This window comes from Triturus cristatus, chromosome 3_2, assembly GCF_964204655.1.
Source record: "Triturus cristatus chromosome 3_2, aTriCri1.1, whole genome shotgun sequence".
In the NCBI taxonomy this organism is placed as follows: Eukaryota; Metazoa; Chordata; class Amphibia; order Caudata; family Salamandridae; genus Triturus; species Triturus cristatus.
This window is the reverse complement of record NC_140584.1, coordinates 1058398053-1058423402: the sequence shown is the minus strand read 5'-3', so window position 1 is coordinate 1058423402 and position 25350 is coordinate 1058398053. Positions and strand designations below refer to the sequence as shown.

General features: G+C 43.4%; 1 protein-coding gene across 1 annotated transcript in view; it reads left to right on the top strand.

Moving 5' to 3' along the window:
- The window catches only part of MYBBP1A (MYB binding protein 1a), a 418097-nt gene that overhangs the window by 370464 nt on the left and 22283 nt on the right, over positions 1-25350 (top strand). Inside the window, exon 24 of the mRNA XM_085649771.1 lies at positions 4832-4945. Coding sequence (XP_085505897.1) covers positions 4832-4945 — 114 coding nt within the window. The remainder of the gene's footprint in view (positions 1-4831; positions 4946-25350) is intronic.

Genomic DNA, 25350 nt, shown 5'->3' with positions numbered 1-25350 from the left:
CCAGCTATATGCAAATCTGTCTTGACCCTGTGCCTCGTACAAACAGTCCAGCCCGAACTGCCAAGTCAGGTCTACCTTTGACCGGAAACAAGCATCCTGGGACCGGTTTCGGGGTAACACCCCTCACCAGCCAGGCTAGCTTGAATCCAGTGGCAAAGTGAGCAAGGGACCCACGTCTGGGCATACCCTGCCAAGGAACCATCTAGGCCCTTTTATTAGTGTGCACTAACCATGCTGACATCCTACCTGAGGGACGTGAAATCCCCTACTGCCTTTGGAAGGGAGGTTGAGGCAGTGGCAGTATTATACATAACGCTCCAAGAGTTCAATGCCGTGGCTCCATAGCCTGGCTGCTGGCTGGTTAGAATGGGATAATAAACAACATAACTGCCTCTTAGAATTTCTCTTCTTCACACAAACTCATTTGACCATAGATTTCACATTCATCGAGCACTTAAGCTTATTAATGCTCCGCACTATCCCTTTCCCAACACATCTGAGTTGTAGTTCGTGTTTTTGATGTTTTTGGAAGCATGTACCACACACCTTTCCTGCCTGTTGGGGAATGTTGTACTTTGACTGATGACTCTTGTTCTGGTGACTGCTCATACATCTTTCCTGCGCAGCCACGCTTAGAGTGGTAAAGGGTTCTCGCTCCGTAGATTAAACAAAAGTGTCTGTTCAGCGGCAATTAGAATTAGCAACATTATACATTGCCAGGGTATGTTCTGTGGACATTGCAGCCATCTCTGCATTGCCATTTGATTTTATCCTGACCTATTAGATAGTGGTTTCAGTTAAGTCAGTTGGTTAAGAATATTACTTGCCTGGTTATGCTATTGTTATGCTCTTGTATGCAACTCTGCGCTAAATTATTCTATGTCAACTTGTATTGCACCCTTTTATCTGTTTGTGTTGTGAATGTGTATTATATAGAAGTATTAATAGGATTGCCTCCCTCAAGATCCCGGTGCATGCAGAATATGGGGGATACTCTTTAAGGCACCTATCAACACAACTTTTACTTTTCCTTAGGTTACGTGTATACTGAAATAGGTCGTCATATAGTACAGTATACATATGTTTACTCAAGTCTGACAACCCGCACCTTATTGTCTTATTTTGCTGTATGATGCAGAAAGTGCACATTTTCCCAGACCGTGCAAATGAGAATTGTTTGAAACCAATGGGAGTCTGAATACTGTGCATGCTAATAGGAAGCATGGAATGGAGAGTGAGAATGTTGATTGACATTTTGGAGGGTGTGCAAAGCCAAAGGGTCCACAGTGTGGTAGAGCCATACTGTCCCCCAAAGGGATTAGTTAACATGCATTAGATGGAAATACAAATGTGGGGGCATTCAGGATTCCCCTATACTTTTGATTGACAAGGAGATATGGGGAAAACGGAGTAAGTGGATTCCTCAAGAATGTTGTTTTTTTTCTCCTGAAGGATATTGTGGACAAAAATTTCCCATATTTAAATATTTTTCTGCTGAATTTATAAGTAAGAGCAGACTTGCAAACAGAAAAGTGTATGGTATTGAAGGAGGAAAGACTGTTCTAGAATGCAGTGTAGCATGGTTTGGGGTTTTTCTTCCAACCTAATCATCCTGAACAAGTATCTATGGACTGTGGTGTGTGAGGCGGATAAATGGGGTTTTGAAGCTAATGAGGATGTCAAATATAATGTTTTTGAAAGTCAGGGTAACTCTGAGGGTATAGTTGCAGACAATGGGCCTTTTGTCAGAGGATTTTTTTTTGATGACCAGGAATAGGACACCACAAAATAGTGTTATATCATCTTGCAAAAACTGCATGTTTGATCATTTCAGTTGAGTGTTGGTGAGCGTGTGTAATTGATAGTGCTAATTGGCCTAGATTTCAAAGAAGAGGTCAATATTATATCATAATGCGAGAGAACCATACCCCACTCATTGACTGCGAGATCCCCATTCTTTTCAGTAAAGGACAGCACGCTGTGCATAGAGGTCTCTCCTGCATGGATGGACAGGACAAATATTGGAAACATTTTTTTTATTTTTATTTTTAGAGTTTTATATAGCGCGAACTAGACCAGAGACATCGGGTATCCGAGCGCTTTACATGAGCACCAGTTTCGTTACAGATGAACACATTCATTTTTTGTTAGGCACGGGGAGATTAAGTGCTTTACCCAGAATCACAGGATGTTGAGCGTCGTTGCCGAGACTCGAACCTGGTTCCCCAGGTCTGAGGTCGACCGCTCTAGCCGTAAGGCTACATCCTCTCAAACTTGTTGGAGCAATGCTATCTATGGGTGTGCAATGAAAGCAGAGCAAATATGCTAAATGGTACAATAACCGACTGAAAGGTGTAAGAAGACAATCTCACAAAGGGTATATGGTGCATGTGAGAGTGGGTCATTGGAGAAGAAAAGGTATGTCCAAGTGGTCATATTCCCAGCTTGTAGTTAGGGTGCAGTGAAACTTTGTGATGAGTGAAGGAGTAGGAGGTGGAATATGAGAAAGTTAACATTTTTCAGTGTGCTTGAATGAGACGTGGGAAGAAAAAGATGTCATTGATCAAAGAAAGAAAAATCCTGAGTAAAGGAGGTTGAATGTTGAAGAATGAGAAGTAAAGAAGTCGGATGATTACACACAAGGTTAATTACTTTTGAGAGTGTGTGTGTGTGTGTGTATATATATTTATAATATACCCGTTTTTTCTTTTCCCAATAACTTTGGCGCCGGTTGGCGAATCTTCACGAAATTTTATTTTATATATATATATATATATATATATATATATATATATATAAAGGTTGCCCCCAGTTGAAGTGCACACGCAGCAGGGAAATCCTTTAAAAAGCGCTTTATTCGATTTCATGCACTTTAGCAGTAGTCTGGTGCCGACGCGTTTCGGGCTTTGCGCCCTTTGTCAAAGGCATGCTGGGATGAAACGGCTACTACAACAAACATCCCCTCTTGTATGTCCATCGCACTCAGGTAAATTAGCCGCATGAGTTATGGGATATGTAGTCCAAGTGATGCCCATGTGGACTGCCGCCATTCTTCCAGCACAACGTTGTTACACTGCTGATGAAACAAAACAAAGTCACTTTACTTAACGCAGGATCCCGCTGCTCCGCCAGGTGCCTGCCCAAATAAGCAAGACGCGGACCCGCTTTACTTCTTGCGGTGGTGCCTGCTAAAGTGCATGAAATCGAAACACACACACCCCTCCCCCCCCCCCCCCCCACCCCCCACTCCCAAAAGATATCGACTTCGACCATTTATTTTACTCATTTAAAACAGGAAAATATGAAAGGCGATGCATATAAAATCAACCCCTGCAAACACCCAAATCCCCACCCCCCAATGCACCGTCTCCTCATTCCGGAAGAAACATATCTTTAAACCAAATTGCCACTGCTCTACATAAAAACCCAATGTTAGAATATCGGCTCCTGGCGTGGCATTTGTTTTTATTTCATTCATTTCTATTTAAGTAAATTTAGTGTGACTGTTACTTTAGGATCGGTTACATTGTTGTAAACATTATATAAAGCATTTTGAGCTGTGTTTGGCATGGGAAAGCTGGATGGGTGTGTTTATATTTTTCAGAACTAAGTGGGACCTTTAAGGAAGTTGGCAAATGATAGTATTTGGAGGCAAATTTTAAAAGGGAAGATGAGAAGGAGCATAGATATCACCAGTGTTGAATATGCACCCTTAAAACTGTAAAAAATCAAGAAAAACAAATATTGTCACTTGCTTCTATTTGAAGGTTTTGCCCACCCCTATTTGAGTGAGATTCTTTAAAACACAGAACCCATGAAAGGTGGCATGCGTGCTGTACCTTTTCAAAACAAGGTGACAAATTGGGTATTGATTAACTTGAAGCTTCCTGCTAACTCTACGGTGTCTTCATCATGTCTATTCTGGAGGCTTTCTCTTACACCCCAACACCTTCCCACTGACCCTGTGCCAGTGGTCAAGCCCATAGCACAGATAGTCTCCATATTAATGAGTGAATCATGAGGTTGTGCACAGGGTTGTTCCTGATCCATCTTCAAGGTGGAGTCATGGAAGAAAGTAAAGTACCAGTGTTATTGTTAGTTGATTTATTCTTACTATTGATCAGTACTTTTTTCTATTTTTTTTGTTTTTTAACCACGTTTCTTAAAGCCCTCTAAAATGACACATCTTCCTTCTGTTGTTTCCGCTCTCTGAAATTAAATAACTCGTTAGCTTAGATGCTTTCTTCTTTTGCCTATTTTGTAAGAATTTTATTCCATTTGTAAGTGATAATCCTCTGCAGATTTCGAGACAGGAGTGCTTCTTGTTTGTGTCAAATGTTTGTTGATGAAAGGCAAGCTGCATTCCTGCCGAAACACTTGCTCTAAACTTCTGTTGACTTTTTATTTTTACAGTAATGCATTTATTAATTTGTTTGAGGTTTGCTTGTAAATCAATTTTCAGTTTAATTTTGCTGCATTTCAACACTAATTTAATTGTTTAAAGTGAAAGACGAGACTCATTTGTTCTGTCCAGTCTCACATTATTAAAGATTTTCTTGAGTTGCCCTCTGGGACTTGTGTTCACCTTTCAGGTAAAAGCTTTAGTATAGCCACAGTGATCATTATTTAGTAGAAGAATCTGATGTCCATGAGATAAAGCCGGACAGGTACATTTGATTGAACTGTAAAACCCAATTTTTACCTAGTATAAACAATACTGTTATCTTGTAACTCATCTAGAGGTTTCATATTCCTGCTTTAAATTGCTATTGTTCCAGTTACTTTTGGAATTAGTTTCAGGTTAACAGTGTTATCCCTTCTTTGGTTATAGGGCCAGGCCTGTGAACTTCTCCAGAAAGCTTTGAGGACCCCAGAATTTAAGCTCTCGTTCTCAGAAACTGAATGGGAGAAACTTGTGAAAGAAAGTATTCAACAGGTCCATGAGGTAAGAAGAAACATGCAGTGGAATCTTGGATAGTTTTTTATTTTTTATTTAATGCTTTTTCAGTAGCAAACAATGTAATGCAGTACATCTTTACATCGGCTGGGTGCAGTGCAATACCACAGTAACTACACATAATGCATACAATTTACTACAATCAGATATCTCCTTAACAAGTGTAATCAAGTAGTTAGTGAATACATTCACCGTCAATAATACCTAAAATGAGTCTGACAAAATGTATAATCTACCTTTATGTGGCAGCCCAAGTATCAGTTCCATTCTTAAATACCTTCACTTCCCTCTGGGTCTCCTGTTTCTTTTCCCACTAAGTATTATTGGTATAACCCCCCCCCAGAAACCTTTGGGGCGATTCTGTGGGAGTAGTTGGAATCTTGGATATGTTCTGGTACATGTTTGAATGTTTTTTCTTAGATTTGTTTATACTTTACCACCAGGATATCCAGTCTCCGATAATATGCTTTTTGAATTAATAGCTTGTAGTAAGAGCAGTACAAAAGAGACCTCCTTTGGGTCCACAGATATTCCATGGTCTTCAGTTTATTTCATCTTCAACTCTTAAGTGTTCCTTATATGTTCTCATATGTGGTTTGCCCAACATGGAAGTGATTTATATTGATGAGAGCAATGTCACAGAAAGAAATATGTCAGTAATCGCTTATGGGATTTCCTACCAACTCTGAGTCAGTTCTACCACGTGATTACATCACCAATGCATTTTAAAGGGGCATCAAGGTTGACTGTCTCTTAAAAACTCACGTTTCACTTATTTTATAAGCTAAACTTGAAACTGTGTTGAAATATTCAATAAAAAGCACAATATATTGTTATTTTGACTTCTTTAATTAGGATGACATACTTTTTTCTTAACTGTTGTGTTCTGGTTGTATGATGAGTTTTTGCAATTAATTCATAGAGGAATACTGCATTGCCAAGGTTAGTATTTATTGTAATTTTCCAGTGCCTCACCTCCATTACATCATACTTTAATAACTTTTTTTATTTATTGTGGGGTTTTTTTATATATAAAATTACTTTTATTAATGTATTTTTTTGTTTTTAGCTTAAGTTTAATTTGTTAGTGTGCTTTGTGTTCCTGTTACTTACCCTGTATCTAATGATTTTTTCAATGTTTCCTCTCCCTGATATAACCCTAACCTTATATTCCCTTTTATTGTTTCTATATGATTTATAATGTTATCCCCAAACTGCTACCCTTCACATTTTTGTTGTTTTATAATGTTAGTAGTAATATTTTAGTGGTGTATTACTTAAATTGCAAATCACTCTTTTTCATTTGTATTTTTTTTAAACTATTTTATATGCATTCATGTTAAGGGTAGTTTGTTATGTATTTTATGAGGAAACCTCCAAAGTATCCTCCATTTTAAATATTTGATATAAATATTATATACAGCTTGCAATTTTTAATTGTAATGAAATTAAGGTATATCTTATGTTATTATCAGTTATTTTTTTACTTACACTTTATTTTGAGGGGCCTCTTTTAATTCTGTTTTTTCAATCTACGAAATATATATTTTTATATTAAATGTTTCCCTTCTCACTTAAAATTATTTTAATAATCAAACAGAGGTTTTTTTTCTTTCAGAAAAAGAGGAACCTTTGGACACCCAAAGGATTAGGGTTAAAACAAGAAGTAAAAATTACGTCCTCTGGGATCATTTTTTAGTTCACACTTTGTCTCATACAACCGAACCTGAGTGCATACACACACTAACCACTCATAAAGGTCACCGCTCAACTGGTGGCTACAATGTATTGGCACAAACACTTATTATTCATGAAGTAATGATTGTAATTTATTAAAACCATTTATTATTTTATAGAAAATTTAAAAAGAATTGTTTTCAAGTTAAAACCATTTGTATCCATAAAGTCATCATGCAATTTGATACAATCACATTCACAATATTCAAAAAATCATACCACAAGAGTTAACAGACAGTAATCTTTGTCTTAAATCACCATAATCCACAGTTTAACTTAAACACATACACCCTGATGCCTTGTAGACCATCAATATCTAGGGCGGTGTTCGTATAGATGGATTTGTGCCAACAGAAAAAGGCGTTTACGCGTTTCGAAGGCTTTATCTCATTCCACCTTCTTTATCAAGCCGTAATATTATGTACTCCCGTCCATTAAAAGTTTATAGGCAGATGAAACCTGTATCGCTCTGTTATGTAACTAATCTTAATCACTGGACTCTCCTATCCATATATGAGGCTTGGAGTTTTCTTAATTCATAAAAATCTCCTAAATAAGCCTGCTGTTGTGCGATCGACCAGTCCCAACTGTTAGAATCCCATCGCTCGTATCCTATATAGTCTCGGCTCGTTAAAAACAATAATGAAGTATCCCAGCTAGTACTCCAAATATTCGCTTATTGCTGTTCGCTGCTATCGGGCAGTATTATTCTTTTATGCAGTCTGTTTGTCAATGCGGGTTCTGTTAGTTCCTTTTAAAATTAGAGCATATTGTATCTTGCTCTTGCTTGATAACAAAACCAGCGGCCCCTTCGTCCGTCCAAGTTGTTTGTGAAAGTCTTTCACCTATGCTTATCTTTTACAATCTAACTCCTGGCAGTGTATTGGTTACTTTGATGTAGTAGTGCCTTTGTAGTTGGAAGTATAATGTGATTCCTGAGTATTATTTTTTTCAATTCTGCTAGATTTCTCCCTCAAAAACTCATTCCATCCATTTTATTGTTAACATTCTTAAGTGTTTTACTGTTAAGTCCTCCCTCCATTTTCTGGTTTCGACAACCCCCCCCCCCCCCTACCCCCTTCCCCTGCTCTGCGAATCCTATCAGAGGTGTACAAAGTACAGTCTTAAGACATGTTGTGAGGAGCAGATCATCCAAGATCTTGTATGCTTGGTCACTCACAGTGAGGGTGAGAGTGTGGATGATCTATTGGACTATAGACCTAACTAATGAAAGAAGACTCTGGCTTTGAAACTGAATTGGGATTTGGTGGGTCTGGATTCCTCTTCTGGGTTTAAGATGGTGGCACTGAGTGAGATGCAGAGGGTAGTTTGGTAGGACTAGTTTAAGAGGTTATAGAGTTGAGCTGATTAAGGGAAAGATAGGAAAGGAGGAGTAGGTGGATCAGGTTGGAGCATAAAGTGAGTGGCAATAAGTGTGAGGGATACAGGTATAAGTAAGAGTCTATTGATAATCAGTATGGGCAGGGAAAGGCTCTACATGGTCTTCTTTTACGTAGCTCCTGTTACCAAGGAGATTGTCTCTTGGATTTGGAGTTACACTTCTGGCATGCCTAATTTACTAGCCTTTCAATCTCTTCTGGTTACTTGATATTTTTCACACTCACTCGAAGTAAAGAGATTTCTATATAGTGTCTTGGCGAGACCAGTACATTTGCTTGCACCTTGGATCAGTTTCAGTCACATTGGTATGTTTCAGTTTCAGGTGCATGTAATAGGAGTGGAGAAGGCTCTAAAGAAAGCATCAATGGTGGTCGGGCAGAAGGCTAAGTGTACCCCTAGCTGGTTGGTGATTTCCAAGACAGGCATGTCTCGAGTTGTTTCCTGAAGATGCATCTTCATGCCTGGACTGGCATATGATGCTGCATACCCTCTATCGAGAAATCTGAGAACTGTAGTACCACAGTCCTAGCTATGCATAACAAGAGCGACTCTCTAATCCTGCTTTTAGGCTTCCCTCTTGCTTTAAGCTTCCAAGCTGTCCTGCAGCACAGAATCTATAATTAAAACGTGAAATGTATTTCATAATGGGGGAAACAGACCTCAATAGTGTAATATTAACCAGTTATAGAGAGCACCACACACCAAAACGTCTGTGTATTCCTAGATAATTGGTGTTATTTTCCAGTTTGGTAGTCTTCGACCTCAGAAGCATGAAATCTAGCGATGGCCTAGTAAAGGAAGATGTAATGCTGAGGTGCTCTAGCAGCAATTTAAAAACTGTCACATACATATAGCACGCTGATCTTTACAGCCAACTCTCAACCCATCAATTTATTTGACCAGCCTTAATGGTTTGTGAAGGAGTCTCCCGCCACCCTCCCAAGAACTGGAAATATTTACTCACTTGTTTGACCAGTATTTCTTGCCCGGCTGTGATTTAATGTTGTAGCTGTTACAGTTCCTTCTGACCAGGGAAAGCTATTGAGGCAGTGAATCTGCTGATGTCAGCTTACAGTGTCCCTCGAGAGCTCTCATACCAGGGAGTGATGTGATGCACTCGCAGCAGAGGGAACTGCTAAATCATGCAAGCAATGGAAGAAAAAGAGAATAGCTCCGAGTTATGGTAAATACATTGAAAATGGTGACTGCAGAGACCTAAAATACTAAACGCAGTCTGTGGTGTCCACTTGCCTGTAGTTTTTACCTGTAACCTTTTTCTGTATTTAAATTAAACATAGCAGTGTCATTTGCAGGATTTTGGGAGCTGTGGTCAAGAAATATTTGGGGTCCCAGTTTGGAATAAATTATAATTTTATTATCCATTTTTCATTTTGCTAATTCATGTATTGTGATGCCAAACAATAATTAATTTTATGTTAAGGGTTGATATTCAGAAATATACAGAAGCAAGCTAGATAGAAAGTTCTCTCTCCGAGGGGATCCTTGGAAGATGGGGTCCTGGGCAATTTCCCATTTTGCCCATGTCATAAAAACGTCTCTAGATCATAATCATGTCGTTGTGCCCTGCTTTTTGCTGCTTCAGTTCTCCTCCTCTTGAGTACTGACCCACAGATCGCAGAACCAGACATCCAGTGCAGTAGCATCTACTCACAACATTTTAAGGGGCAGCGGAACTAATTTCATGCACCGTTTGACAATAGGATGAGGTATAAGAAAGAGATGTCATTTGCTTTTTGATCGTGATGACGCCTGAGCAAGTGACAAAATGGGACACTTAAAGAGCATCAAGTGAGGGTTTCTTCTGTGGATTGGTATTTCTATGCTGATTTTTAAGATGACTTCTTGAGAGAGTTGGTGGTAAGTTCTATTAGAGTACATTGTTGAGTTATGACCACTTGTTTTGTCTGCTGCATTAAATTTCAATCACATGCAAACACAACAAGATGATGGATGGAGTGCTGAATCTTTTCAATAACTCACCCCCCCCCCCCCATTCAAGAGACATGGGATTGAATCCATCGTTCTTTTGCTCAATTTGCCACTCCAGTTTGGACCCAACCATGTGGAAATCAGTTCTGAGTCTGCTCCCCGTGGATACAGTCCAGCCCGAAAAGTCAGGCCAGAAAACAAGTATCCTGTGACCCGTTTCGGGATATCACACCTCATCAGCCAGGCTAGTTTGACTCCAGTGGCACAGCGAGCAAGGGACCCACGTCTGGGGATACCTTTGGCTACTTAGGGTGATTAGAGCCTTATTACCAAATAGTATAACCTCTATCTTTCCAGAGTTCAATTTTAAGCAGTTACTGTTCATCTACTTTCCAATGGCTGACAAGCAATCATTGAATCTCGAACCTGTACCACCAACGCCAATGGACATCAATGACACCACATTTTGAGTATCGTCTGCATAAGATGTTAACTCAAACCCAGAGGGCCTAATCATAGCTGCAAGAGGTGTCACATAAACATTAAACAACGTTGGATTGAGCGAGGACCCCACATGAAAGTGAAAAAGGGTCAGACACAAAGTGATTCAGAGCTACTATTTGCAATTGCTCTGACCAAAAAGGTTTCTGTACAGCAAAAGCAGTCCCCTAAATACCGCCAGCCATGTATACGGTTGACCAGTATTTTATGATTGACCGTGTTGAAGTCTGCCGATAAATCGAGTAGGACGAGGTCCGCACAGCCACCCCTGTCCAAAATGGCTATTCCTCAGTTGTTTTTATTAGGGCCGTTTTGGTACTATGACTGCTTCTGAACCCGAACCGGGTGGTCTCTAGCAGCTGATGTTCCTGAATGTAGAGGGCACGCTGCTGATTCATAGCCTTTTCTATGATCTACTCTGGTAAAGGAAGGCGAGATATAGAACGATAACTATTCGGGTCCTCTGGGTACAGATTACGTTTTTTATGAGAGGAAGTATAGACTATTCCTTCCAGTGCTTAGGTAATTATCCAGATCTCAACATGGAGTTGAATATGCTGGTAAGGTGCATTGCAATATTGTTCTCAGCTATTCCTTCCAGTGCTTAGGAAATTATCCAGATCTAAACATGGAGTTGAATATGCTGGTAAGGTGCATTGCAATATTGTTCTCAGCTAATTTAGTCACTGATGGGGGGGCATAGGTTCATAGGGGAACATGACTTATCCGCTTCTATTTGGGCTATTATTACTTGATTAACGGAGTTTAGAACTCCGAAAATGTAGGATGACGTAGGTTTGGATCAAATTGCTTTGTTCCTTCCTTTTTGAAGGCATTACTTTGGTCAAACTTATTGTAGACTTAGACCACTTTATCAAGAAAATAGTGAGCTAGCATATTACAGAAAGCCTAATTGCTATTAATCAGATTACTGGTAACAGAAGATAATTTAGAGACTACATGGAATAGTTCTTTTGAAGAATTGTTGCCCTCTTCAATTCTATGTGTGAAGTATACTGCTATTTCTTTGGACAAAAGAGATTTATAATTTTTTTTTTTTTGTAACAAACTTTATTGAGCACCAGAAAGTGATTACAATGTTATTACTTGGTATAATACGGCATTTTCGTTTTTTGTTGTGCCATCTTAGCCAAATAACTTCAAATTTGTAGGTTAATACGACTGGGTGTGGATAACAATACATCATGATATATTCTGTATGATTGTACGACCAGTAACGCGTGCTTATAAAGTACAAAGTTATCTCATGGAACAATTACATTTTAAAATGCAGCTTGACCAATTATGTGAACTAGAACTTCCCTTTCCCTCCCTCCACCCTCCCTCCTGGTCTGCCTTTTTTGTTGTTGTGACATTCAGCCTAGTACCATACATCTGCCTTGATTACTTTTGTTACCAGTTGTTGGTGGGGCCCTGTCTGGGCTCAGATATGGCCCTAACAATTCTGTGTCGCGTGTAATGTAGTAATATGGATACATTATGGAGTAGGTGTAAGGTCTAACTTTCTAAAATCCTCCCCATTCTAGGGAGATGGGGTGTTTCCGTAGTCCTCTCGCCTCCAGAGATTTATAATTATAAATGTATTTTTTGTATTTTTCTTCCACTTTATACTCCTTTCTCCATTTCCCCACAAGAGGTTTCACTTCTTTGGTATTGATGTCACCGAGACCAATATAAGGGGCGGTAATTGGGAGCTCCGACTGAGGCGCCAAGAAGCAACCTGGATTATGCGACTCCACACTGTGAAACACGGTCAAAACACTGACCATGAGCTACAATACTTCCTAGGTTCCTGATTCCGTTTGTTTTCAATGACTGAGCCTTTTCCTTTTTCCATGTCAATACTGACGATGATTTTTGTTCTCATGTTTCAACTAACAGGTCGCTTAACTGATTTCCGTCCCTGTTTGCATCGGCGACCCTCGCTGGTCACTCAGTCACCAGGTCCTTAGATTTGATGTGTTTTGATTCTTAACCTTTCACACAATTGCGTGATACTGATCTATATGTACCCTGGATTTGTTTGATCGTTAACCATCTACAATTTGGCTTGATACTGATTTATATGTACCCTGGAGGAGACTTTTCTTGTACTTTTTGTTGCTGATTATGCAATTTGTGTTGCGTTTATCAACTCTTATGAGTCTGTTCACCCTTTGTTTTATGACATGTTCACCCTTCGTTTTTGTAACATGGACCCTTTTGAATGTTCCTTCCAGCATTGGACCAATCATGCTTTACTTTTTTATACTACACTTGTGTGGTAGGGAATTTGGCCATTCAATTCTGCATGTTATTTTGCGTTTGTGGCGTTACTCTGGAACCGGCTTCCTCTTTCTATTAGAGAGTTCCAGACTCATTTAACCTTCCGCAAGGCGATCAAGACCTGGCTTTACCCTTCCGTTGCATAACGCTCTCCTGACATACCACTCTCCCGTGTCTCTGATTGCGCTGGGACGCCCCATTGCTGGGGCAGCTATGCGCGTTACAAGTCTGTTAAATAAATAAATAATTACTTAACATATGCTGTTGAAACCCTTCCAACTCTATACCTGGTGGAATGACAGTTACTGCACGTTCTATTTTGGACTTCACTCAATATTTTCTGTTCGAACACTGCCAATGACTTTTGCACTAGTTAACATGCAATCAGACAATATGTTTAACTTTTAAATTATGCGATTATAGTTTTGCTCGTAACTTCTTTCTAACATTCCTACTTTATTCCTTCCATTACTACTGTCTTTTCTTGCACGCTCTATTCACGCCACTTCTGGGCGCCCTCCACATCCGTTGTGGGCTCTCTAGTTGATTTTCATTAGACTCCGCCCCTTCTCCTTACTTATGGAGCAGTCTTTTTCCTCCGCTCCTTCCGCATCCGGAAAGTGAGACGGATTCACCCCGCAGTGCCGCAAACTGGTAAGCGATGCTCCTGCGCCTTGGCACTTTGACTAATGATAGACGTTGTGGGCCCTGTCTTATTTTTCTTTTTATTCCGGACAGGACGCATGGGAGACGGTTGCACCCGCCTATCTTAAACAGCACTCTAAATCCATGGGGAAGGGACCTAGCTGTCCTCCCCTCGCTTACATTTATACGGCACGCCGCCAATGGCCTTCGATTTCAATCACTCCTGTTCTGACCGGGGTTGAAAATCTCACCGGTCGTATGGTGTGTTTTCACTGTCAATACCGCCTTTCGGGGTCCTTTTCCTTTTAGTACAGGCACCCTGTTCTTAGTACCCGTGTGACCGCCTCCCTTTTTGTCTTCTTCCCCAGATCCCACATGTTTTTTATCTCCATTCAGGTATTTGATTCTGCAGTTTCATATTATTGTCGCGCTCTGGTACTAGTCTCGCACTTCGCCTTAGTTAGGCCTCCCCGAGTGTGCCTTTTCACGTTTCTGCTTGTCCTCTTCCTGTCCGATTTCCATGCCTGTTTTAGTTGTCTCCCTACGTCTGTCGTAGCTACATGTTCCTAACAATTTATACTTGCATGCCTGGAACATCCATATTTCATTATAGTATTAGAATGGTAATCCTCTGAAGATAATGCCCTGTTTTGGACAGTTTGTTTAGCTTTCGGTTCCTCTGTTTACTTTGTTTGTTTTGTCACTTCCATTCCACGCACTCACATGTCACTCCACCGTCTTTATTTGTGGGACCATATTACATCGTATAGATAGTAGCCATTCTGATGTTATTCCTTACCTGGATGATAGATTTTGTATTACTTTTCAATGCACTCACACCACATTAGGTTTCTTCCTGCATTTTTGTGGAGTCACAGATTTTATGTCCTTTTCATGATTCTTATAGCCTTTCCACACACACGGAGGTGTTTTCCCTAGCTTCACCACACAGATTTCAACATAAGAGTCAATTGGACTGCTTGCCATTGTTTACCATGCACTGTACCACACTTTTTTGTTATCCCCAGCCCTGAAGAGTCACAGGTGATTACCCAAGTGACGAAACACGTGTCAGCTGGTTTTCCTTTGATGTTACTGTTTGAAGAAAGTCGCAAATATATATTTTTAAAGCATCCACTGGTGTCGACCCTGTTATCATTCTTGTTCGTAATAAGAGTAGTATTGATTGACATTCTTAAATATTTACCCTAACGTGTGCCCAGGACTTGGTTTGAATTCCTTTTCCGTTCTGGTTTTCTACAGACTTGCTTTTGTGTTCTAAGACTCTCAGTATTCCAAGGTGCAGAAGGCTTCCCTCTGTGTGAAGTGGAGCAGTAACCAAGATAGCTGAGTTTACCCACTCAGAGTAATTTAGAGTGGCCAAATCTAAGTTTTCTACCTGGCTAAGCTCCAGGTCAACTAAAGTCTGTTTAAGTATTCCTGCCTGTATCCTTTTTTCAAGCAGGAATCGTATGTGAACAGTGTGGGGCTTTATCACAACGGGCACTGTTCTGTAAGCTTATGCCAAACATAACTGCATGATGGTCTGTCCAACATCAAGACAATAAATCTATTACTTCTATCAATCAGTGGTTTATGGAGCGCGCTACTCACCCGTGAGGGTCTCAAGGCGCGGGGGTGGGGGGAGAGAACAGCTCTGGGTCAGTCGAAGAGGCAGGTCTTGAGGTCCTTCCTGAACGTGTGGACGGCTGGGGAGCGTCTGATGTTGACCAGGAGCTCGTTCCATGTTTTGGCTGTGATGTAGGAGAAAGCTCTCCCACCCGTTCTGCTTCTGTGGATTCGGGGAACCTCTGCCAGGGCGCGGTGAGAGGAGGTTCCTCTTAGGTGCGTGGAAACATACTCGGTCGTTGAGGTATTTGGGTCCGATGTTGTTGAGGGATTTGTAGGTGTGGGTGAGGAGTTTGTAGGTGACCCTCTTCTCGATGGGGAGCCAGTGGAGGTTTCGCAGGTGTTGGGTCATATGTTCGTGGCGCGGTGTCCTTAGGACGAGCCTGGCGGCAGCGTTCTGGATGGTTTGGAGCTTGCGTAGAAGAGTTTTGTTGATTCCGGCATAGAGGGAGTTGCAGCAGTCCAGTCTGCTGGTGATGAGTGCATGGGTGACGGTCTTTCTGCAGTCGGGGGTGATCCATTTGAAAGTCTTATGGAGGATGCGGAGGCAGTTGAAGCTGGTGGAGGAGACGGCGTTGATTTACAGATATCCCGGGTTTCGGTGAGCATGACATTGAGGCTGCTGGGCCTCATGGCCTCCTGCATCCTGTTGGTGGACCATGCCAGGTGGCATATGAGGGCTCTGCAGTGGGACCTGGAGTTCCAGCGGGCGCAGCATCAGGGGAATCTTTCGGATTGTGTCCAGATCTCTGAGGGCACTGCACGCCAATTGCAGTGGTGGCTAACGAACCAGGATTAGGTCAACGGCAGATCCTTCTCACTTCCCCAACTAGAGTTCACAGTGGTGACAGATGTGTCACTCTTGGGATGGGGCAGCCACATGGGAGAGGCGGAGATCAGAGGCCTCTGATCTCCGGCGGAGTCCGGGCTTCACATCAATCTTCTGTAGCTCCAGATGATTCATCTGGCACTGAAGGCATTCCTTCCTTCTGTCAAAGAAGGGTAGTGCAGGTGTTCATAGACAACACCACCGTGAGGTGGTACTACAACAAACTGGGCAGGGTGGGGTCGTGGACCCTGTGTCAAGAGGCTCTTCGCCATTGGATGTGGCTGGAACATCAGGGCATGTCCCTGGTGGTTCAACACCTGGCAGGTTCACTGAACGCCAGGGCGGACAAACTCAGCCACCAGTGCATGATGGATCACGAATGACGTCTTCACTCGGAGGTGGTGCAAGGTCTCTTTCAGCAGTGGGGAGAGCCTTGGTCAGATCTGTTCTCCACCGAAGAAAACGTGCAATGTCACCAGTTCTGCGTGTTGGAATTTCCAAGGTGGCACTCGCTCGACGACGCTTTACGTCGCCAGTGAAGTTGAGGTCTTCTATATGCCTTTCTGCCGATACCACTTCTACCCAGAGTGCTGAAGAAGATCAAGCACAACCGTGCCCAAGTCATTCTTGTGGCTCCGGTCTGGGCACGACGAGTCTGGTATCCCGAGCTCTTGAACATGGCCATCGATCCTCCGATCAGACTGCCTCTTCGGGAGGATCTTCTGTCGCAGAAGCAGGGGTGTCGGTCCTCCACCCGAACCTGTCCATCCTCCACCTCCTTGCGTGGAGATTGAGTGGCAACAGTTGACAGCTTTTGACCTTCCTCCCTAAGTCTATAATGTCATCTTGGCAGCCAGGCGTCCCTCCACTAAAACGGTATATGCCTATAGATGAAACAAATTTGTGGCATGGTGCACAGCAAAGGCTGTGGATCCCCTTTCTGCCCCTCTTTCAGAGGTTCTCCTCTTCATTCTTTCTTTGGCCCAGCAGGGCTCTGATCTGGGCACTCTTAAAGGCTATCTTTCGGCCATTTCGGCCTTTCTTTGTCTACCTGATCAGCCTTCTCTTATCAAGTCCCCTATTGTAAAAAGGTTTCTTAAGGGCATTACTCGCCTCTTTCCTCCTATTCCTTTCGTAATGCCCCAGTGGGACTTGAATCTGGTCTTAACTTACCTTATGTGTGCTCCTTTTGTGCCACTACATAATTGTCCTCTCAGACTCTTGACTTTAAAGACTGCTTTTCTGGTTGCCATCACCTCTGCTCGCAGTGTGAGTGAGCTTTTGGCTCTATCTTCTAAACCTCCTTTCCTTGCTTTCCATCCGGACAAGGTTGTGCTTCGAACTAGACATTCTTTTCTTCCCATATTGGTTACCTCTTTCCACATAGGACAGACCATCACCTTGCCCACCTTCTTCCCGCCCCCGCATCCTTCCAAGGAGGAGAGACTCAACAGTCTAGATCCAAAATGTGCGTTATCTTTTTGTCTGGATCGCACAAAACAATTCCGGGTGGATGATCAACTCTTTGTTGGCTATGTGGGTGCCAAGAAAGGTTGGGTCATGCAAAAACGGGCCATCCCTCGATGGGTCGTCCTTTGCATTAAGATCTGTTACTCCTTGGCAAAAAAAGGAGCCTCCCGTAGGACTGGCCGCCGATTCCACCTCAGGCGAATGCAGCCACTACTGCTTTGGGCTGTGGAGTCCCCCTCTGTGATATCTGCCAGGCAGCCACGTGGGCATCACTGCACATGTTCACTAAACATTACTGCTTGGATAGCCACGTCTGGAGAGACGGCTTCTTTGGCTGTTCAGTTCTCCAGGACTTTCTGGTGTGAACTTCGTTCGAAGACCCACCTCCGGGGTTGGTATTGCTGGGCTATCTATTCTAAGGTAAGGAATCCATAACTAATAGTTTCTTTCAGATGAACAAGTTACTTACCTTCGGTAACGATATATCTGTAAGAGACATATTAGTTATAGATTCCTTATCGCCCCACCCATCCTCCCCGACCTGCGAACTGACATCTAGAGTAAGGGGCTCCCTTTCAGGGCCCTAGTTTTGTGCACCAGTGGTCAGTGTCTTGCATGGCTCTGCCCTTCTGGCGTGAAATGTTGTGTAAAAGAACTGACGTCAGCACGCAGGTGTGGCGTCTAAGTTGATACCGCGACGTCATCCTGGCGATCATGATGCTGACGACGAACGCGAAGTCGACCGACGCCACCTTCCGACTCGCTGGGGTACTGCTGAGAAAAAATTTTGCTGATCCAGTCTGATGCCTGGGGGTAATTCTAAAGTAAGGAATCTATAACTAATATGTCTATTAGAGATATATAGTTACCAAAGGTAAGTAACTTGTTCATCACCCCTTCTCCACTCGCATGCCCTTCCCTTGCTGCCCCGCTCATCTGCAAATGCCATGTTGCTTAGACACCTGTGATGTGGAGGACGTTTTGTGCCAGAGGGTGCTTATAGCTTTATGGGTACCGTTCTGGAGCTCTGGAAGCATGCACCTCTAGGCGATCTCTGCTCGGCCTGCCCTCTTTCGAGTTAGGATTCTTTTCTACCAGTGGCCAGGCACATCCAGGTACATCATTAATCTGCTCCAGAAGTAATACCCCGAGTGTGAGTAAAGTGCATAGGTTGTGATCATTACTGCTGCACGTGAGACATACTCATTATTAAAAGGACAGTGGACCGGGCAGCCATGTTGACCAGCGTTTGCAGTGCCGAATTAATCCCTGTGGAGGCCCCTAGGCAGTCGAAATTTCGGGTTCTCACTCGCGAATTATCTCCCAATACCGAATGCACCGGATTGGTTTTACAAATTGACAGCAGCCAGAAGACGAGCTTTAGAGAGACAAACTTTTATGTGAATCTGATGTCTCTGGTTTATGTACTTTAAGTAGCTAATGGGTACATTACATTAATACAGTTTTCTCTCTTTAGAACTTTTAATGTAACGTTTTCGTTCCTTTGAGTGGTTTCATTTTCTTCTTTCTTTTGTAAACAATATTTAAGAAAGCTCGATTGTAATTGTCTTTCAAGATCAAATCAATATTATTTTGATCCTTTGTGGCGGGCCGCTTAAAGGAGTGGGGCCCATAGGCCGCTGCCCACCATGCCTATTTGGTAATCCGGAACTGAGCGTTTTATTTTATTTTATTTTGAAGGTTTTATATAGCGCGAACAAGACTCTTGCGAGTAACAGAGCGCTTTACAAGTCATAAGAGTAAATCAAGAGCTAAGCATAGCGAGATCTAAGTGAAAGAGTTATACAGATCTGAAAGTCATAACGATGAGCTAAACAGAAGGACAACTGAAGAACGTAAAACCGCATACGTCAATCACAAAATACAGTAAACAGTTAAAGAGTTCATGTGAATTTAGCCATGAGGATCGCTTTCACTTCTATTTTGAATGCGGCAGAGGAAGGGTTCATTCTTGTTTCACTGGGTAAGGCATTCCAGATCCTAGAAGCCATACCCGAAAAGGTTAGATTATAGGTGTTTTTTTTGGCAAATCTTTGTGGTTTCAGAAGAAGAGTCTTGGCACTCCTGGAGGCTCTGCTGCCCGATGAGAGCACCAATTTCTGAGCTAGGTAGTGGGGGGCATTGTGGTAGAGGGCCTTGTGTGTCATACACGCGATTTTCAGATGTATTCTGGCCTCAAACGGAAGCCAGTTGAGTGCTCTCAGATCTGGTGAAATGTGGGAGTTTCTCTTTGAGCCCGTGATGAGTCTCGCAGCAGAGTTGATCGTGGCTCTTAGCGGAGCTGTCGATGCCCTAGGGAGGTCGCATAGAGTAACCGCCCCATATTCCACGTGAGGGATTACTAGGGCTTGAACCGCTAGTTAGAAATCTTGGGCAGGCAGAAAGGGTTTTAGTTTTCGTAGATGGAAGTTGGCTCCTTTTGTGGCGGCGCTGATATGTTTCTGCATCTTTAGGTTACTGTCAAGCGTGACCCCCAGCGATTTCGCTGAGTCCACGACAAGAGGATGTTCATTTAGAGCTGTTAGGTGTTTCATCCAGTCCAGAATAATTGGAGTTTTGTTGGGGGGAGCGATTAAGAGGAATTCAGTTTTGAGGGAGTTTAGTTTCAAGTGGTTTTCGGCCAGCCAAGTTTGGGTTTTTTGTAGCGTGGAGTTGAGTGATTTGATGTCATCTTGATGTAGATTTGGGTATCGTCAGCGTACATGTGAAAGTGAATTTTGGCGAGGCTGAGAAGATCGGTAAGTGGTCCCATAAAGAGGTTGAATAGGGTGGGAGAGAGAGAGGAGCCTTGTGGAACGCCTAACGTGACTGGCATGGGGTTGGACAGGGTTTGGTTGACCTTGAAGCTTTGGGATCTATTTTGTAGGAAAGAAGTGAACCAGTTAAGTACAGAACCAGAAATTCCCATTCTGTGTTTCAGTAGTTTGAGCAGGTTGCCGTTTTTGACAGTGTCAAAGGCTGAAGACAGATCAAGTAGAATTAGTAAACAGGCTTCGTTTTGGTCTAGGCTTTTTAGCGCATCGTCCAAAATGTGTGTCATGGCAGATTCAGTGCTATGATCTGCTCGGAAGCCTGATTGAAACTGGTTAAGTAGGTTGAATTGAACAATGTGGCTGTTCAACTGTGAGTTAACGCATTTTTTCAGAAGTTTGGCTAGCATTGAAATGTTGGAAATCGGGCAATAGTAGTTTGGGTCCGAGGGGTCAGCTATAGGTTTCTTAAGGATATGTGAGACCTGACCTGATTTCAGGCTGTCTGGGATGGATCCTTGAAGAAGGGACATATTAATGATCTTGGTCCAGAGGGGTAGAACTAGGGGAATTAAGTCTTTTAGGTAATTAGCTGGGAGCGGGTCGATGAAATGATTGGAGGGTTTCAGAGAGGTTAACGTCTTTAATATGTGATCTTCACTGTAAGTTTTAAAGTGGGACCAAGTTGCGTTGTTTTTTAGTTTGAATTTTGGGAGGTCATTTTCTTGAGCCTCAGCCATGGGTAGAGATGGGTTCTTTTTCCAGTCTGAGATGGCTAAGAGGTCTTTTCGTAGGTCTGATTTAATGGATACCGTCTTTTCCAGGGAGACTAGGATGGTTTTTGGTCTGAGATTTGATAAGATCGAATAGCTTTTTGGGGCGGTTCTTAGCTAGGTCTAGTTGAGACCTGAAGAAGACGGTTTTAGTTTTTCTGATCTTTCTAAAGTAAGCGTTTCTGGAGAATCTGAGAAGCTTGAGGTGATCAATTGAGGGGGCAGCTCTCCAGCGCCGTTCCAATATTCTAAGAGAGCATCTGTCATCATTTAGTCTCCCATCGTACCAGGGTTTAGAAGTTCTTTTCAGTTGAAGCGGGGCAATTTTGTCAAGTAAGTTGTTCATGGAGTGGAAGTAGTGACTGGTCAGCTCCTGTACATCCTTGAGGTCTTCGGGGGGGGGGCGTAGAGATGGTTTGAATTAACTGATGCTATAAGGTCAGAGCCGACGTTTTTCAGGTTTCTCTTGCAAGTCTTAGTTCTCAAGGGTTGTGTAGGGCGTCGTTTAATCGTTTCCAAGATTTGGAAAGAGATGACATGATGGTCAGACCAGTCGCAGGGGAGAATCGAGTCAAGCTGAGTGGCGTCAGCTTTGGAAATTATTAGGTCGAGAGTAGCACCTTTGTCGTGTGTCGGACTGTTGCATATTTGGTTATTATTGAGGTCAGCGAGGAAAGTTTTGAGGCTGTTTACCACTGGGTCGTTCAGGTCATCCCAATGCAGATTGAAGTCTCCCAAGAAGATTTGCTTATTTTGTTGGTGGTCATTTGACGCTAGAATGTCCATGAGGTGTTCTATGAATGTTAGGTTGTATCCGGGAGGGTGGTAGAAAGTGTGTAGAGAGCATATTTGTTTGTTGTTGGCGATGTTAAAGCATAGATATTCGCAAGAGGGTACCACGGGGGCATTAGAGTTGGATACTGTAAGGCTGATCTGGTGAATGCAGGCTAACCCACCTCCTGGTCTGTCAGCTCTGTCTAGTTTGGTGATGTCATAGTTAGGGGGTAGCAGGATGTCCATGATGGGAGTAGACGTTTCCTTTAACCAGGTTTCCGTCAGGATCAGAATGTCTGGTTCTTTAGTTATAAGTAGGTCAGCTATATCAGCTATATCAGCTGCGTGTCTAGAAGCGGATCTGCAGTTCAGCAGGATACATCTTAGACTCTGCTTGATGGATGCTATGGATGGTTCGGTAGTCAGGGGTATTCTAGTAAGGGTATTTTCAACAATACCTCTGGGGTTGTGTCTGGTGGGTCTGTATGAGTTGGTAGGTATAGATTGTATTCGGGAGTCTGTGTGTGCGATAGCTGGAGGTCCAGCGCTATGTGTAGCGTGAGGTCGTTCGTAAGAGTGAAGGAGGGCCCTTAATTCTGAGTCAGATAGAGGGCTTAACATCCTGATTGGGCGTGAGATGTCATTCGGGTGCGGAACAGTGCTCCAGCTTGGAGGCCCCTGAGCCTGGGAGCTTGCACGACGATGGTGGGTGCGGCTTAAGGTCTTGGGGGGTGTGGATGAACTGAGTTCCTGTGTATAGCGAGAGGGTCTAGATTGTTGAACAATAAGGTTGTGCAGTGTACGGATGTCTGAATTGATTTGTTGGAGGTCTGAGAATAGCTTGTCAAGATTCAGGACAGGTGTGATAGTTTCCTTATTGGAAGGGTGTGCCGTGGCGGTATGCGGGGTAGTAGCCTCATCTATGTCCTGTGAGGGGGGGTTGAGGTTGGGGACAATGCAAATAGCTCTATCTGATTGGGTGTCAGAGGGAAGGGGGAGTGTGGAAGTCATAAGAGATGGGGCGTGAGAGACTATTAAGCACTGATCAGTAGGGGTAAAGGTGGGGCTGACGTGCAGAAGGTGATTGCTGGGAGTATTGGAGGGGGGGTGGGAGAGATAGCTTAAGGTGAGGGGTTTGAAATATGGCAATGCCGGAATCTGTGAGGGTGTAGGTAGGGCTGACGGACTGATGGAGGGTGTTGGGATTGATGGTGAGGGGGGAGGTGGTGGAGGTGTTGCTATGTGAGGGGGGAGTGAGAGACGGTAAGGCACTGATCAGTCGGGGTAAAGGAGGGGCTGACGTGCAGATGGAAGGTGTAGGGAGTAGAGGATAGGGGGGAGGTGCCAGGGTGTTCTCTTTTCGTCGTGTGCCCTTTGTAACAGGGGTGTCCATGTAGGTCACACCTGTTTCTAGATTAATTGTCTGCAGATGTATCAATCATTCAAATCATGTGGCATGAAGTGACCGTCTGACCTGGGCTGGAGACCCCTGCTCTCCGCCATGTACGGTCATATAGGTCTTCACGTGGCACCTCTGTATCTGTCAGGCTGGGGTGTGTTAACTGAACGAGGGCCTGCTTGCTGCATTGCGACACTGCAAAGATGTTATCCGCATCAAGCCTCTTGTGGTCACAAATCTTTCTGTCAGTTTAACATTTTCATTTAATTCACTGCCATTTTGCGTGGCCTGAAAATGAGTAAAATGCAGCCTGCTCGTGTTCGGGAAGACTCTTCCACCCATCATGTTTACACCCTACCTTTGTGACAAGTGAAGATCTCAAGGGTCTGAAAATGAAAAAATAAAAGACCGAGACAACTGGTGCGTGGTCGTTTTAAGAGGAGGCATTGAACATATTGCTGAAATGCCATCCTGGCTGCCTTCTCGAGGTGGAAGTGTTCACAGCTGCTCTGTAGGAAGAACCTACTTGTATTTCTCGACTATTGCCAAGTGCACTGGGGTGGGAAAGTTTCCCATCTGAGCCGCCAGGAATGTACGTCTGATATAATGTACGTCTGATATAATGCACATAACTTTTGGTGCCTACGGTGCACTAGAATCTTTCAAAATTACCCTTCCTGCAGAAGCAGGGGTTAGCTGGCATCACGTGAGGCAGACCTAAATCTATTGAAATGTATCCTTGTTTAAGTCAGACCCATTGTTCCTCCCACAAAACGTACAGGGGCCGATTCGCAAGGGCCTCCGCACTTGTGGCGGTGGCCCTGCAGTTGTGGAGGGGGCCCCCCACTTGTGGCAGGGCCTCCACATTGGGTAATTGAAGTACGGAGGTTCCGCCACGAGTGCGGGCCTCCACCACGAGTGTAAAGGCCCGTTGTGAATCTGCCCCACTTTGTTTATTTCAGTGGCGGCTGCTGCACAACAAAAGTGGGGGTTTATGGGGGCGGGAGGGCAGGCAATTTAAAGTAAAAATATTTAGAAAAAGACATACCTGTTGCTGCCCCGACACAGACAGCCGCCTCTGTGCTTCACTCGCTATTTGTTTGGGAAAGCACAGGCTCCCCACCGAATCCAGACTTTGCTCTCATGCTATGACGCCAGCTCCAGGATTGGTCTGAGCGGCCTGGTCTGCCACTCGGACAGTGCCTGGGAGCCTGCGGCTTTTCTCCAAACCGGCTGTGTAACACAGGTGGGTTGGAGAAATAGAAGGGTGCTTATCTGTTTGACCAGCCTAAGACAGCTGGCCAAACTGAGATGGGCAATTCTAAGTGCCCACCACTCATCCCTGTCATGGCCCACCCCCACCCCGCATGCACGCACGCCTCAGTCAGAGGCAGTCACAGAAAAATAAAAAATTGTATTAATGTTTTATTTTTCTGTGACTGAGTCTGAGCCGTGGGGCGGTGCTCCTCAGCCATTACGGAAGAGCCACCCCTAGTTTATTTCCCATATCCTTGGTCATCGTTACATCTGTGCGCAGCTTGTGGATCTGCTCTGTGGGCTTTAAAATTCTGAGATGTTAACCAATTTAAAGTGTGTGCACATAAAGACAACTCCAAATGTCACTTACAGACTAATGAAAGTCTCCAAATGATAGAGCTATGGACACGAGACATGCTTAGAAACGGAATCCCGCGTCATGCAGTAGATAGTTCATGAACTGGAGGGAAAGAGCTAAGTCACACAACACAAAAAAGCCTTCCATCAACCCAAACATTAATGTAGTGCATAAAACTTGGAAAAGAGCAGGTAAGTACTGCCTTAAAAGCAGAAATATCCCAACAAGTCTTTAGGGTTTCCCTAAAAGGAAAAATTGAATCAATGTGTCTTTGCTCTCCAAAAACAGGGAAAGATACGCCCCTTGCCTTTTTTCCGTACAGTTTTAGGATGGAACAGGAGATGTTTGCCTCCCTATCGTGGGATCTCCTAGGGTAGTAAGGTGTAAAACACTGCTTCAGATAGGTTGGAGGTTTGCCAAATAAAACTCTAACTCCCAGGGTGACTAGCAATTGGTGCACGGCAGTTTGAATGTAAACATGGAAAAGGAGGGAGCCAGACTGGATCCTTTTGGCATTGTACTGGGAAGCATTTTGCAGCCACGTGAACAACCATCACTCAATCCTTATGGTCTACAAAGAAGAGCTTCATCCATGTTAATGATGTCTGCCACC